Consider the following 14,721-nt stretch of genomic DNA (forward strand, 5'->3'; position numbering starts at 1 on the left):
CCTCACTTTGTCGCTCTGTATCTTTTCCTAATAGTGATGGAGAACTGTTGATTGCTTCATCCCTCTGATTAAGTCTTTTGTATCTCTTCACTGCTTTAGACATTGATGCTCCAACAAACCTGTTCACGACTGAGATAACCGAGGACACTGCAACTGTTTCATGGGATCGAGTCCGGGCAGAGATAGATGGCTATATGCTGAGTTACACCTCCTCTGCAGGCTCCAGTTCTTCAATTCCTGTAGGAAGTGACATGACCTCCTACAGGTTCATTGGCCTAAAGCCAGGAGTTCTCTACACTTTCTATGTCTGGGCCTACAAGGGAGACAAAGTCAGCAGGAAGAGCTCAACAGAAGCTGAAACAGGTAAACAGGAATTCAATGATGGATTTATGTTTTTGATCAATTGAGTGTGTGTGACAATAAAAAAAGCTTCACGCACAAGGGAAGATCTATTGTTTGATATTGAGTTGGCAGTAACTCCACAAAGACAAGTCACAGATAAGCACATCAATGTTTTTGATCTCGGATGTGCCTTTGCAATGTAAAATAAACCCGGATAGGTTTCCCTCCTCCCTTTCATCCATCATATTCTCAAACGTGTTTCTCTTATGCCTTTTTTAAAGTCTGCGAAAAATATATTTCAAGTATCTCATACAACAAGCCTAGATATTCCACTTGTACAATGGCCCAAATGGTTTCCGTTTCATGCTTTATGAGCATAATTTCAGCATCACTTTCCTGGCATGTGAGTGAATGTCAAAGTTAAAAGCATCAATGTAGACATTTAGCACATTAACCCCTCTTTGGCTAAATGCCAAGAGGAAAACAAACCTTTACTGAAAAGGGCAATTTAACATAATTAGGGTGGACACCTAATATATGGTTTTGTGCTATGGCCTGGGGATGAATTGCTGTTAGATGTTTGAGAGGCGTGAATTTCTCCTGCTCAACAAAAGCTGCTATAATTTGTTACCCCTCTCATGTTACATAGCTTAATCCTGCTAATGTGAATCTGTCTGCTTGGATTCATATTCAGACATGGATGCAATATTTGAAAATGCTTAAATGGGACATGAAAATGTTTTATCACATGTAGTGGAAAACAAAAGCATTATTTTTTCAGAAGTGTTCAGAAGAATAGCGCAGAAGCAGGAAGTCTTATGCAATCCTGACCCACTATTTTAAATGTGTTTATCCATTATTCTGTTTTTTTATGCCCCATTTCAACCTTTTTTTTCCTAGAATCAAATTTAATGAGGGAAGCAGAGAAGTTAGCTCCAATTACTTAGCTCCAACATCAAACAGTAGAAGCATGCATGCAAATATGTTAAGTCACCAGAAAGTCTCCCTGTTAGTGGGAGATCAACTGATGATCTGATGTTATATTTGTAATCCTATTGGAGTAGCAAGAGTTATACCTTTAGATAAAGAGAAAGGTGAGACTGAGGTGTTGATGTGTAATTCCTCGTTATAAAACAGCTATCCATATTTAGCTACGGAAACTACTACAGATTGCTACAGTACAAAGTAAATCCACATTTCCCTTTTCTGCCTCAAGGAATTATTCACTGTTTAACCTCTGCTGTCGGCAATATGTAAATCATGACTGCATAGTTGGCTTTACTCTTTAGCTATTAATTTCACTCATCTGTAACCTGCAATCCTCATGCTTTAATTACAATGTGATCTGATGTCGAACTCAGAATTACATCACAGTTCACTTTGACTGGTTTAGGAAGTGTTCAAATTTCTCACAATGGGACTTAGAAAACACTGCTTGAATAATTTTGGAGTCAAAATAACACACATTTCAATTATAACATTTCAGTCATTGATAAATCAGTCAATTTGTTTTCAGTCTGTGTGGCTCAAAATGGCTGTTAACAACAAGAAACAAACAAAAAACAGCTTCAGTCATCATTCAAGGAATGTCTGTGAGGCAGTCATTTGTACTTAATTCATTTAACATCATATCATAATGAAAGACATCTTATTGAAATTAAAGTCGAACTGATTTGTTGAGAAAAAATGTTAAAAGTTCATAACCGACACTTTATATATGAAATTATTGGGAACTATATTGATTTATATGAGTTATATTAATAAAATGTGGATACTGTCGTGAATGCACTGGATGCAATCAGTTTTAGCATTTTTGGAGACTATTCTAACCACAATTTCCCATGCAGAGCACGATGCTCCAACTAACTTCTCGGTACAAGATGAAACAGAAACCAGCTTCACTGTGTCTTGGGATCACGCCCAGGCAGATGTAAATGGCTACATCCTTACCTACAGTTCTTCAGAAGGCTCAAGTGAAGAAATCCCAGTTGGGCCCGACAGTACCTCTTACCTGATAAGGCACTTGAAGCCTGGGGTCCTCTACACCGTCTACATCTGGTCTGTCAAGGGACTTAAAGCCAGCAGGAAGGTCTCGACACAAGCTGAGACAGGTCTCACATTTCACACCGTTTGCTCAGATATGAAAAAAATATTTAAAGAGCTCCCTTTTTCTTACATCAACATCAAAATAAGAAAATATTTTCCTCATGAGATTTAACAGTATACAGATGTGTGAAACACAAAAATCTGGTTTAGTGAGGTCACCTTGGGCAGTCCTGAACAGTTTTAGTCATTTTTGGCATGGACTGGATGGATATCATTCATTTTTAGGATTATCACTCAGCCAGTTTGATAGTGATGGTGCAGTGAGTTACTGAATGTCATTGTTTGAATACCCCCTTATTAATTTATGGAAGGATTTACATCGATCCTGGTCGTCCATTTGAATTGATTTGCCCGTCTGTATATTATTTTCCATCGGTAGTAACATTTAACATGTAACCTCTCCTTGAAGAATTGGTTGCTCCTGCTAACCTCTTAGCTCGAGATGAAACAGAATCCAGCTTCACTGTGTCGTGGGATCCGGTCCAGTCAGAAACTGATGGCTACATCCTAACCTTCAGCTCAGTTGAGGGATCTAGTGAGGAAATCTTTTTAGGCCCAGACACCAACTCTCATAGCCTGACTGGCTTGAGGCCTGGAGTCCTCTACACTGTGTAGATCTGGGGTGTCAAGGGAAACAAAGCCAGCAGGAAGAGTTCAACACAAGCTGTGACAGGTGTCAAAACCTATGGAACCTCACCTAGCTCAATATGTTAATATTTCATTGAATTCTAATATGTATTCCGTATACTGTGTGCCGTATTGTTTCTTATTGGTTGAATTGGCGGATATTGTGAAGATCCCACTTTTTTTGATAGCGATCCCCTCTTCTCAAATTTGTAATAGTGTATTTTTTCAATATGTAATGCGTTATAGTTGTTGATTTTTTTTGGTTAAAGCAGTCTTCCGTTGGACGGTTCATCCAGGTGCTTGCCAAATGCTTTATTTAGGTCCTGGTAAACCATCATAGACATCCTCTCCTCAAGTACATCAAGCGACCTCTTTTGCAAAATTATCAGCCTATGGCGCAAACCTGCTCCTGTGAATGATTTTAGGAGAGAAGTAAACATTTTTTAGGTATTAAAACGGCTTCCTGTAATGAGCAGTCAAAGATTCACCATCTGGAGTTGATGATATGCCGCCATCATTTTGTCTATCTTGTGTTTTTCCAAGATAGTGGGTGCTTGGTAAAAGGTAGGACTAAGCCCATCTTACAAAACCTATTTTCCTGTCACTACCTCTCTGAGTACATTAGATTAACTCTGCTTCCATTAGATTAACATCAACTACCATGTGACAGACTTATTCATCAAATTGTGATAAGTCTTGATAATAAGGTCTATTTCAACTTTTACCTTCATTATTTTTTTGCCCGGATTCATAAAGAAAAAACACAAGGGTTATTATTTTTCTTCTCAGTTTAATACAAAACAACAAATCTTGCAGTTTGCATTGTAAGTACATTAACCAGATCTACCGACATCTTCCTCTAGAACTGGATGCTCCTGCTAACCTCTTATCCCAAGATGAAACAGAGTCCAGCTTCACTGTATCATGGGATCAGGTCCAAGCTGAAATTGATAGCTACATCCTAACCTACAGCTCCTCTGAGGGTTCTAGTGGTGAAATCAAAGTTGCTCCTCAAAGCAGCTCTTATACCATTACCTCCTTGAGGCCTGGAACCCTCTACACTGTCTACCTTTGGGCCATTAAAAAGGACAAATCCACCAGGAAGATTTCAACACAAGCTGAAACAGGTTATTGCAAATTAACCAGTTTTTTATATCCTTGGCAATGTTTACTTTAATGGAATCCATAACCACACATTACCATTTATTGATAAGTAGTCAATTTTATTTATCTGAAGTACACAAACTAAAATCCTTTAACTGAGGGGATAATCAACATTCTGTAAACACTGTTTTCTTGTACCAACCTCTGATCGGTAATATTCACCAACCCACAGAAATTGATGCTCCAAAGGACCTGAGTGCTACAGATGTGACACAGGAGACGGCTACTTTGACCTGGACTAGGCCTTTGGCAGACATCGAGGGTTACATCCTCACTTATAGAGATGAGGATGGAACCATGGAGGTACTGAGACACTGGACACCCTACCTCCCCCACAAACACACACACTTTAAGACATGCCCATTCGCTCTGACAATTAAAACCTGGAACATACAAATTACACAAATGAATGCTTCATTTTTTTTAAATTCCAATTGCTCCTGTGTATAATGCAATACAATTAGGAGTAAATACAAAGGATGCAAAAATCGACCGGCATTACGTCCTTAGATTTGTAAATTGTATGAGAATGTTGCAAAGTACATTTCAACACGATTGCACATTGCCCTCTTGTGGCCACTTATGAAACTATTTTAACAATCGTAATATTTTGCACGTGAATAAGGTCAAATGATTTTTTCCTTGAAGTTTAAACTGTTAATTTCGTGGCGAGTTCTTCCAAAAAAAAGGTCATGTTTTATTATTTGATTCATTTATTACAGGAACTGGAAGCAAGCATTTGTTGCAAAAATCAAAATATTGCAAAAATGAACAATAGTTTTTTTTTTAATTTTCTTTCTTCTTCTTTTTGTTGCTTTCAGAGTGTTAAAAACCTTGGAGCTGGTGAGAGCACTTTTGCTCTTTCTGGTCTGGGAATGTCAAAGACCTATATTGTCACCATTGTAGCATACAGGGGCAGCAAACGAAGCAAGATTGTGGAGACGGTCTTCAAAACAGGTCGGTGACTGGCTCCCTGCTGATGACACTTCCACATCACGAGAAAAGGATCATGATTCTCCTTATCAAGAAAAGACATGTTGCCTAATTTTTGTTATTTTATGATGAAGAGTTTGGCTGATGCAATTGTCACTGCATTATATTGCTTTTATTATGATACCTTTTTTGATCTCAATTGCTTATTTGAATTGGCATATACTTATGTCATGTTCTCCATTCCAGGTGGCCTTCTCTATCCCTTTCCCATGGATTGTTTTCAGATTATGAAGAACGGGATAAAAAAAAGTGGCATCTACATGATTTATTTAAAGAATGACCCATCTAAACTGACTGAAGTATACTGTGACATGGACACTGATGGAGGTGGCTGGCTGGTATGAATAACCACTAATTTACTCAAGATTATTTAAATGTTGCCCAGTTAAGACATGTGAATTTAATTTGGCAGTGGCAAATATGTAACACAGATATTGTTGACAGTAATTATTACAGCAAAATATTTGAAAATTCTTGAGCTTTATCCAATGATATTCTTGCTGCTCTCAGGTGCTTCAGCGTCGTACCAGTGGAAAGCTGGACTTCATGAAACGCTGGAAGCAATACATTGCAGGTTTTGGCGATATGACAGATGAATTTTGGATTGGTTAGTACAACAATGTTGATGTATTTTCTACATCAACTACGTTTGAATTAAATCAAACTTATCTTTTGTTGTGTCCTTTTTTTATTAGGTCTGGATAAGATATATGAGCTCACTAACACACCAACCCAGTATGAGCTAAGGTTTGACTTGGGCCTGGGCTCAGAGAGGGCCTATGCTGTGTATGACGACTTCAGAATCGCCCCTGTCAAGCAGAAGTTTAAACTCACTATTGGCAAATACAGAGGAACAGCAGGTGGGCATTGACTTGAAAATTTGTTGCAAAGTCATGAGTCAGTGGAGGGGTGATGTCAGGCTCACCATGTGTTACCATCAAAAGCCTATTTTCCCAGCTAACAGTCATCAAACAGAGGAAGTTACAAGAGGAAGAGCTGCAGTATAGTAATAAAATGGGGATATAAAGGTTTCAGTGTGGCACCTCAACTGTCCTGCTGTGAGCTGCTGAGAATGCAAATAGATATCAGTAATATTTGGAACATTTGTTTCAGAAACTCATATTCAGATTGCAGTATGCAGTTTCTCTACTGGCAGGTGGCATATTAGAGAACTGGGGTTTAGTGGCCATGTAGGTTGTCATTTACCAGCTCAAACACATGAAATGTAATGAGCTCCCCTTTCATAATGTTCTCAAACTAAATATACCCCAGATAACCCATTGCTCTGTTTTTTATAATTCTATTGAATTGATCTCACTTGCGCGAAAGTAGATGTGAAAATAATAAATAGGCTAGTTTTAATATTTGAGTGAAGGGGTGTTCTAGAATGTATGAACTTTTTTGTAACATCTGTCTGTTATTTATAATGTATATATTTGACGATGAACAGGTGATGCGATGACTTACCACCAAGGTCGACCTTGGACCACAATTGACTCTGATAATGACATCGCCCTGGGTAACTGCGCTTTGACCCACCGTGGTGCCTGGTGGTATAAAAACTGTCACCTTGCTAACCTCAATGGCAAATGGGGCGACAACAGACACAGTTTGGTAAGTGGTCTAGGAGGTCATTCTGCATCAGGTGGTATTTAGAAATACCTATGCTTATCTGAAAAACATGAAAAGCCAGGAAAACCGATTTGATTTGTAATCCGTAAAATGTAATTTTAGCATTGATTTTATTACATGAATTACTACTTGAAAATCAATGAAGAATCAAAACATGTGATTAGAATTCATAAAAAAAAAAAAAAAAATAGAAATTTCTTTAAAGTAATATAAACAATTGAGCGGAAGAAGACGGCTAATTTACTAATTGTATTCCATGTGACTACAGTCAGACATAAGAAAAATGTGTCTTTAATTTTGAACGATATGAGCTGAAAAGACAAAGAAATGATGAAGGAAACACATAAGATGTAGAAAAGGCACACAAAGAAGAATAGTACAATGGCATTCAATCAATCTGTATTATTGCTAGATATACCCAGGAACTATTCTTTAGAAATTATTTATACAACCTACTTTCAAGTCTCATATTTTACACTGTTGTAAGAGTTTTATGTATTTGCCCCGGAAAAAATCTCTTAATGTATTTGTTGGAAAAAAAATATTGAATACGAATTTGGAAGAGACACATAGAAGGGACAGCATGGCTCAGGGGTTTTGAATAGTTATTCTTGGAATTGAAGATTTGAGTCCTATGCTCCTACTAGCCCGTCGAAGTGTTATTAAGCAAGATAATGAACCCATAACTGCTGCAAAGTGGCTGACCACTGCTCATTAATGACGGTTTAAATGCAAAGAGAAATTTAGGGATTACTAAAGTATGAAAAAACAAGAGATACAACAAAAATATGGATAGAATAGTGGACATTGGCACACATGTTTAAATATGATAAAGGCAAAAATAAAACAAGCTGGGAGATTGGTTCTCATGATGGCAATCAAAATAGACCTCACTGCAGCCCATTTTGAGTTGCAGTTTCGTCAACTAGCAATCTATTGGTTGGGACAAGAAACGTATTTTACAACAGCAATAATCCATATGTTTTCTTTACCAGGCTGATAGAGTAACAATGACTGTTATTATGTCTAATGGAGACTGATACCGAGGCAGACGCATTGGATTTCTCTGCTCTTGTTATGATTTTCTCATAATATTACTGCCATAATTCTCCCACAGTTTCTGTCATCAAAATGCAATAACAGTCAAAAACAAATTTCTGCTTACATGAAATAAATACGCCAGCTGGTGTTGATTTTTCCCATCTGTCCCATTGTACGCTTCTTCTCTGTCTTTATCTCTCTCGTCCTTTGCCCCAATTCTCCAATCTCTTCTTCTATCCCACCTACTTCTTCAAATGTATTTGTTGTCTCTCGGTCTGCCCCAATCTCATTCAAATTTCTGTCCTGCTCTCAGGGTGTCAACTGGGAACCGTGGAAGGGTCACTTGATGTCCCTTGACTTCACAGAGATGAAGATCAGACCAGTTGGAGCAATGTCCGCGAGGAAAAGGCGGTCGTTGATGGCCAGAGAGAAGAGAAACACTGCTCCCCAAATGAAATAGAAGAGCATCATAACCCAGCCATGTAATCTGTAATCTGTCACTAGATTTCGGTCCATCTGCTCACAATTGAGTTGATCACTCACCACCTACGAATCCTAATCAGTCTTCCTGTTTCTGTGCCTCTTGTCTTGGAATCCATGTAAACGTTTCAGGGCAGACACTGAATTCATTGAAAGTAAGAGTAATTTTCCAACTGCCTGCTAAAAATGAGAAATTAAGTCTGTAGTGTGTTTGTTGGAAAGTGATAATGAGTAAATTGGCATGCCAAACTTTAAAGTGGGGTACATTTAAATTTAGCTAATTAGATATAGTGTATTTGCTTTAATAAATTGAAAATTGTCAGCTAAAATGATACTTTGAATTTGGCTAGATTTTTTGAAAATGGAAAACCCAGCTAAAATATTTTCTCTAAATATTAAATGCATTTATAGTTGAAAAAAAAATCACACAACAAAAAACAACAAACAAAAACCCACGTGCCGCATTGAAGGTTTTTTGCATAAAACAAGTGTATATCTTTTTTCTTTGTATGATAGTCCTGACAAGATAAGATAAATGTAAAACAAAATGGTACGAATTGATTGTGTTTTTCTTCAAGAAGCTTCTTGATTATGAAGCATTGTGGTCTGATAATGGTTGCTGTGGCTTTGATACTGTCACATCACATTACGCTGAATGGGACAAGCCAGAGAATTACAAATGGGATGCTGTCTAGCGAGTCTTCATATCCACATGGTAGGAGTAGCACCTATCAGTCAGTATAATGTGGCCCTATCACATGCCATTATGCACTAATGTCAGCCGCAATGACCTCAGAAATTGAATGACCAAGCCCTTGTTTTAAATCCAAAAGGACGACAAAAACTATTAATACTGCTATTACTTTAACTCCATCAATCAATTACACTTCTACCACAATCTCTGTCACTATATAATGACAGAACATGTCAGCATATATGTCGTCAATAATATTGTTGTTCATGTGTTTATAAATGCTGTATTTTCTCAATATTTTAAGTCTTAATGAGCAGCAGTGTTTTATTCCAATGATTCTTGTTTGCATCTTTTAACTATCAGATATAGAACTCACTCTCAGCCACTTGAGTTAAACCTTCTATTGGGTTTCCAAGGTTACAGTTTTTAATTACATTACAGTTCACTACTCTTAACAGATGGCAGTGATATTTTCTTTCAATCATTCATTAATAATTGTGAAAGACGAAACAGGTACATATGTAGTTCAGTTTTTCAATTTTAGAACTAAATGTAAAACCAGTGGACCTTTGACTGGAGCACTGAATCCGTCCACAGGGATCATTTAGCTCTCTCTTCAAAAGTTCTGCTCTTTGTCAGATAGAATTGAACTCAGATTGTGTCCCCATGATCAATTAACCTCTTCTTCATCATAGTTATTGTCTGATTTATTTTGTTTAATCCCTCGTACCCAAAAACAAATCACTCATTTTACACCTGACAATATATATATTTAGTCACATGTAAACACCTAACATAAAAAAATCATATCCTTTCTTATTTGTTGATCGATTACTATCATGAATAATTGTCTTTTACATTTATGATGTCAAACACAACTTTAAACACTTAATTGTACAATTGAGTAGAGAATAACGTTTGCTTGAAGGTATATTTGCTTTGATACTGGCTACATCAGGGCAACTGAAGATGAAGAGAGACACTCTGAATTAGAAAACATTATTGGTGCCCAAGGGGCAGTTAGGGGCTCCACCATAGTTCTTCTTTCTTGTCCGCATGTGGTCTCATTTTATTGCAAAAGTAAGGATAGCAACTGCCACAGGATTGCCCACAACATTTCCAAATGCATAACACAAACTAGGAGGTGACATCCCATTTCATAAAGATTCCTATTTTGTACAGCATGTATAACATGTAGTCTTCAAATATAGCCCAGTGTAGCTTGAGCAATCCAAATATAAAACATAAGTTCACATAAAAAGGATCTATGATCTTGGCATAAATTACATAAAATTACCTAAAAATCTGTCACAAATTTAAAACAGCTGCTGAAAGAGCATCAAGTGCTGTGGTGGACGACTTATTTATAACACAATTGGCGCAACTGTAAGCTATGAAGAGGTACTTGCAACCATCAGCATGCAATAGTGTATGTGTGTCATAGTGAACTTAGTAATTCATATATTAGCCTTTCATACATTAGCCTTTACCTGATATTACCTGATACCTGATATAAATAAGAATTTTATCTTGGAAAAGAACTGCATTGCTGTTTATCTTAGCTGTAAAAATACAATTGTATTGATAACTAGAGGAAAGAAGCTATTTGTTGCTGGAGCAAAAGTTACTTGAGATTGTTTTGTATGAGTCAGAAACAATCTTGATAATCTTGATGTATTTTTTTAAGGGCTTTTTATCCATGCACATATTTTGCTACCTGACGGTGCATCTGAAAATGCCTCAGTCAGATGGCAAATTTGGTTTTCCTCCACCTGCTTGCTGCTTCTGTGCAGGTTTTTATGAGCTGTTTTATGGTCGTAGCAACAGAGATTTTTAATGAGAAGGCTCATCCATTCAATATGAGTCCCTGAGATTCAAGGAGCAGATTTCCAAAGCTGCAAAACTCATCTATTAAAAAAGATAGTTACATGACAGATGAGCTTATGGTTGAAACAAAGCAATGACCCTGAAATTTCTGAAACAAAATAATTTCACCAAAGAATAACAATCAGTATTATATCTTTTAAATCTACTATTATCAAATTATACCAAAAGAATAAAAAAAAAAACCTTATGTGTAAATGATATACAACACTCATCAAAAAAGATCATAAATTCTCCCTAAGTTGATTGATTCTTTGCTTTGCATTTACAAATTCCATTCCCTTTCCCTGTTCACCCCTTACTACGCCAGGGTATTCATAACATAACATGTAATGTATACAAATAATTTTTTTCCTGCAATATTTTATAATATATATATTTAGTACCGTTCTGTCCCTGTATGACCGGTGTCAGAGCTTATCTCTGTATTGCCAGTTGTAAGTTGGATCCATTTCTGGTAAAAAGTTGGACTCTGCCATGGCTGCCCCTGTCACAGATTCTGTTCATAACCTTTTTGGACAGAATTTCTAGGTGCAGCCAGGCTGGCGAGGAGATCTGATTCGAGGATTGGGCCTCTGTTTTATGCAGATGATGTGGTCCTGTTGGCTTCATCTGTCCATGATCTTCGGCTCTCGTTGGAGCAGCTTGCAGACGAAAGCAAAGCAGCCAGAATAAGGAACAGCACCTCCAAATCTGAGACCATGATTCTCAGCCGGAAACAGGTGAAGCGCCCCCTCCAGATTGGGATTGAGGTCCTGCCCTCAAGTTTCTCGGGGTCTTGTTCACAAGTAGACGGAAGGATAGCGCAGGAGATTGACAGGCGGATCTGTACGGCATCAGCAGTGATGGAAACTGCACTCTGCTCTGACTCCGTGTTAGAAAAGAAGGTGCAGAAGCAAAAGGCGAACCTCTCAGTTTATCGGTTGATCTATGTTACTATCCCCACCTATGGTCATGAGGTGTGGGTAGTGATTGTAATAACAAGATTAGAGGACGAAATAAGTTTCGTCCGCAGGGTGTTTGGACTCTCCCTTAGAGATAGGGTGAGGAATTGGGCCATCCAGGACTCAGAGTAGAGTCGCTGCTCCTCGGCATTGAGAGGACTGAGATGAGATGGGTCGGGTATCTGGCCTTGACACCTCCATGGTGATGTTCTGGGCATGTCCAAACAGGAGGCAGCCCTGAAGAAAACCAAAGACACGCTGAAGAGACTATGTCTCAGCTGGCCTGGGACTGCCTTGGGATCCCCCCCTGGAAGACAGCTGGACCAAGTGGCCGAGATAAGGGAAGTCTGGACTTTTCTGCTTCCCCAGTTAATGTGACCCGACCAGAGACAAGTGATAGTTGATGGATTTTTGTATTGTTACATCAAGCTTTATGGGGCAGCCTTCATTCCAAATATAGACTGCTTTTAATCCCTGCTTTTCCGGTCTTCCGTATTTAGATGAGAAGCAGTTTTGTGTGTGCTCATTACATTGTTTCACTCATTCATTGTTGGTGTATTTGTGCATGCATGTCCCTGTATCCACAACCACCTTTAGCCATAAATGGGGGTTGACATCCCTCTAATAGCTTGTTTTTACCATTTATTTACTTTGACATGGAAATGAAAAGGATAGAAAACATATGAAGGAGCAACATATGAAGTAGTTTAGACGAAGTATTTATTAATATGCTTTATCAGTCTGATCCCTACACGCCCTCCTTTTCTCATCTGTCTCTGTTGTGCAATCAGTGTAGTCAGTATTTCATTCTTGTGCTTAATAACTGTCCAAATTGAAGGTGTTAGCTAGCATTATTTTACTATACTATCTGGTATTATCCATGGTCTTAGTTATTTAATAAACTTTATATTTTGCATCTGGAATATTTCTTTTTACTTTGCATTTGAATATGGTTGAAAAAAACAAGTTGCTTTAATTGTTTCAAAGAAAATGTAGAGGAGTTTTCTAGTGGCGAATGGTTCGTAGGTGTAAAACTCAAATGCTCCTTTTCTGAGCATGCAGTGGAGTAGGTAATGATTGACTTCTCGATGACATTTACATTAAAGCAGGATTCATGGTATATATTACCTTAATATATATTTGTGTAAGTGGAATTGTGTGCTTTTGACGGTAGACCCCAACAACTCAGTAGTATTTCTAAATCAATCCAGGAGGGCGTTCATATATTCTAAAAGTGACTTAAATTGCAGATGCTAGTCAGAGTTAGGTAGTTCAAATCATCCAAATATATATTTGTTATCAAGGTCTCAGTGTTGCCTTTTCTGCTGTTTTTGTTTTAGAAATCTCCATCAGTGGATCACCTTTATTATCTGCCGAGTGCATGTGATTAATTATGAACCAAATTTCCTGTCTCCATTCCTCTTCGCCTCTGACTTTCTGTTAAACTCCAGTTCCTTCCACCTCCAGAAGTTCTCCGATGACTCTTCCATTGTTGGATGCATCACCGATGACAACAAGGAGGAGCACAGAGGTCTGATCACGAGTATCGTTGAGTGGAGCAACCAGAACCACCTCCGACTCTAAATCTCCAAGACCAAGAAGGTGGTTGTAGACTTCCAGAAGAATTGGATGAGACAGGTACCAATCTCCATCCAGGGTGAGGAAGTGGAGATAGTGGACTCCTACAAGTACCTTGGGGTCCACATTAACAATAAACTAGACTTGACACACAACACAGATGTCCTCTACAGGAAAGGTCAGAGCAGGATGTTCTTCCTGAGGAGACTGAAGTTGTTTGGCATCTGTAGCAAGCTCCTCAAGACCTTCTACCAGTCAATGGTAGCCAGCGCACTCTTCTTTGGTATAGGTGCTGGTGGGGCGGTGCCAGGTCTGCCGAGGTCAACAGGCTCAAAAAGATAGTGAGGAAAGCACGCTCGGTGGTAAGACTGAACCTGGACCATCTCCAATCAATGTCAGTGGGGAGGGTGAAGGACAAGCTGGGAGCTATCCCAGACAATCCCCCTCACCCCCTGCATGATGAGCTGTAGCTGATGGGCAGCTCCTCTAGCCAACGTTTCATCTCACCCCAATGTAGAACCGAATGCTTCAGACACTCCTTTGTGCCCAAAGCCATCAGACTGCATAACAGCAGTCTGGACGGCACAAAACTCTGACCGGCGGAGATACATTTGTGCTACCACAATCTCACTGCCTCACCCATTCACATTTCATGCCCTTATTTTGTTTTCTTGGATTTATCCTTGTTGGTCCTAGCCCACTTGCATCCTGCCTATTTTTGTTTATTTCTTTTAATCTTGTCATTGCTATTGTCGTTTAGTTTTGGTCGTCTATTTTCACCCCTACTGTCACGTTTTCACTGTTTTCCTTGATGTTGTTTCTGTTGTTTTTCTCTCTGTTGTCTATTTATTTGTGGATGTCTTCTGCTTTTTCTAATAACCTTCTAATTGTCTGTCTATTTATATGTATTCATATTTATTGAGACTTGTAACTGTTACACTGATGTTACGAAAGAATTTCTCCTTTGAGGATCAATATAGTGTCTTATCTTATCTTATCTTATCTTATCTTATCTTATCTTATCTTATCTTATCTTATCTTATCTTATCTTATCTTATCTTATCTTATCTTATCTTATCTTATCTTGTCTTATCTTATCCTTTCAAATTTGAGATTGAGAATTGATATAGAGAATTCCTCCAACAAATCCCCCTATTTAAGACAATTCATGTTTTTCTATATATCTATATATTCGTTTATTCATTATCTTTATTATTTAATAGTGTTACTCATCAA

The 14,721-nt window shown here is 38.1% G+C and overlaps 1 protein-coding gene across 1 annotated transcript in view; it reads left to right on the forward strand.

Moving 5' to 3' along the window:
- tnn (tenascin N) overlaps positions 1-8,441 on the forward strand; it is a 30,617-nt gene extending 22,176 nt beyond the window's left edge. The window contains exons 9-18 of the mRNA XM_086173058.1: positions 100-363; positions 2,190-2,453; positions 3,939-4,202; positions 4,412-4,542; positions 5,061-5,196; positions 5,419-5,570; positions 5,743-5,839; positions 5,928-6,092; positions 6,683-6,846; positions 8,219-8,441. Coding sequence (XP_086029184.1) covers positions 100-363; positions 2,190-2,453; positions 3,939-4,202; positions 4,412-4,542; positions 5,061-5,196; positions 5,419-5,570; positions 5,743-5,839; positions 5,928-6,092; positions 6,683-6,846; positions 8,219-8,365 — 1,784 coding nt within the window. The 3' untranslated portion in view covers positions 8,366-8,441. The remainder of the gene's footprint in view (positions 1-99; positions 364-2,189; positions 2,454-3,938; positions 4,203-4,411; positions 4,543-5,060; positions 5,197-5,418; positions 5,571-5,742; positions 5,840-5,927; positions 6,093-6,682; positions 6,847-8,218) is intronic.
- Positions 8,442-14,721: the final 6,280 nt, after the last annotated feature.

Source organism: Fistularia commersonii, chromosome 25 (genome assembly GCF_037954325.1).
Source record: "Fistularia commersonii isolate RoL2024-O1a breed Wild chromosome 25, RoL_Fcom_v1.0, whole genome shotgun sequence".
NCBI classification, from domain to species: domain Eukaryota; kingdom Metazoa; phylum Chordata; class Actinopteri; order Syngnathiformes; family Fistulariidae; genus Fistularia; species Fistularia commersonii.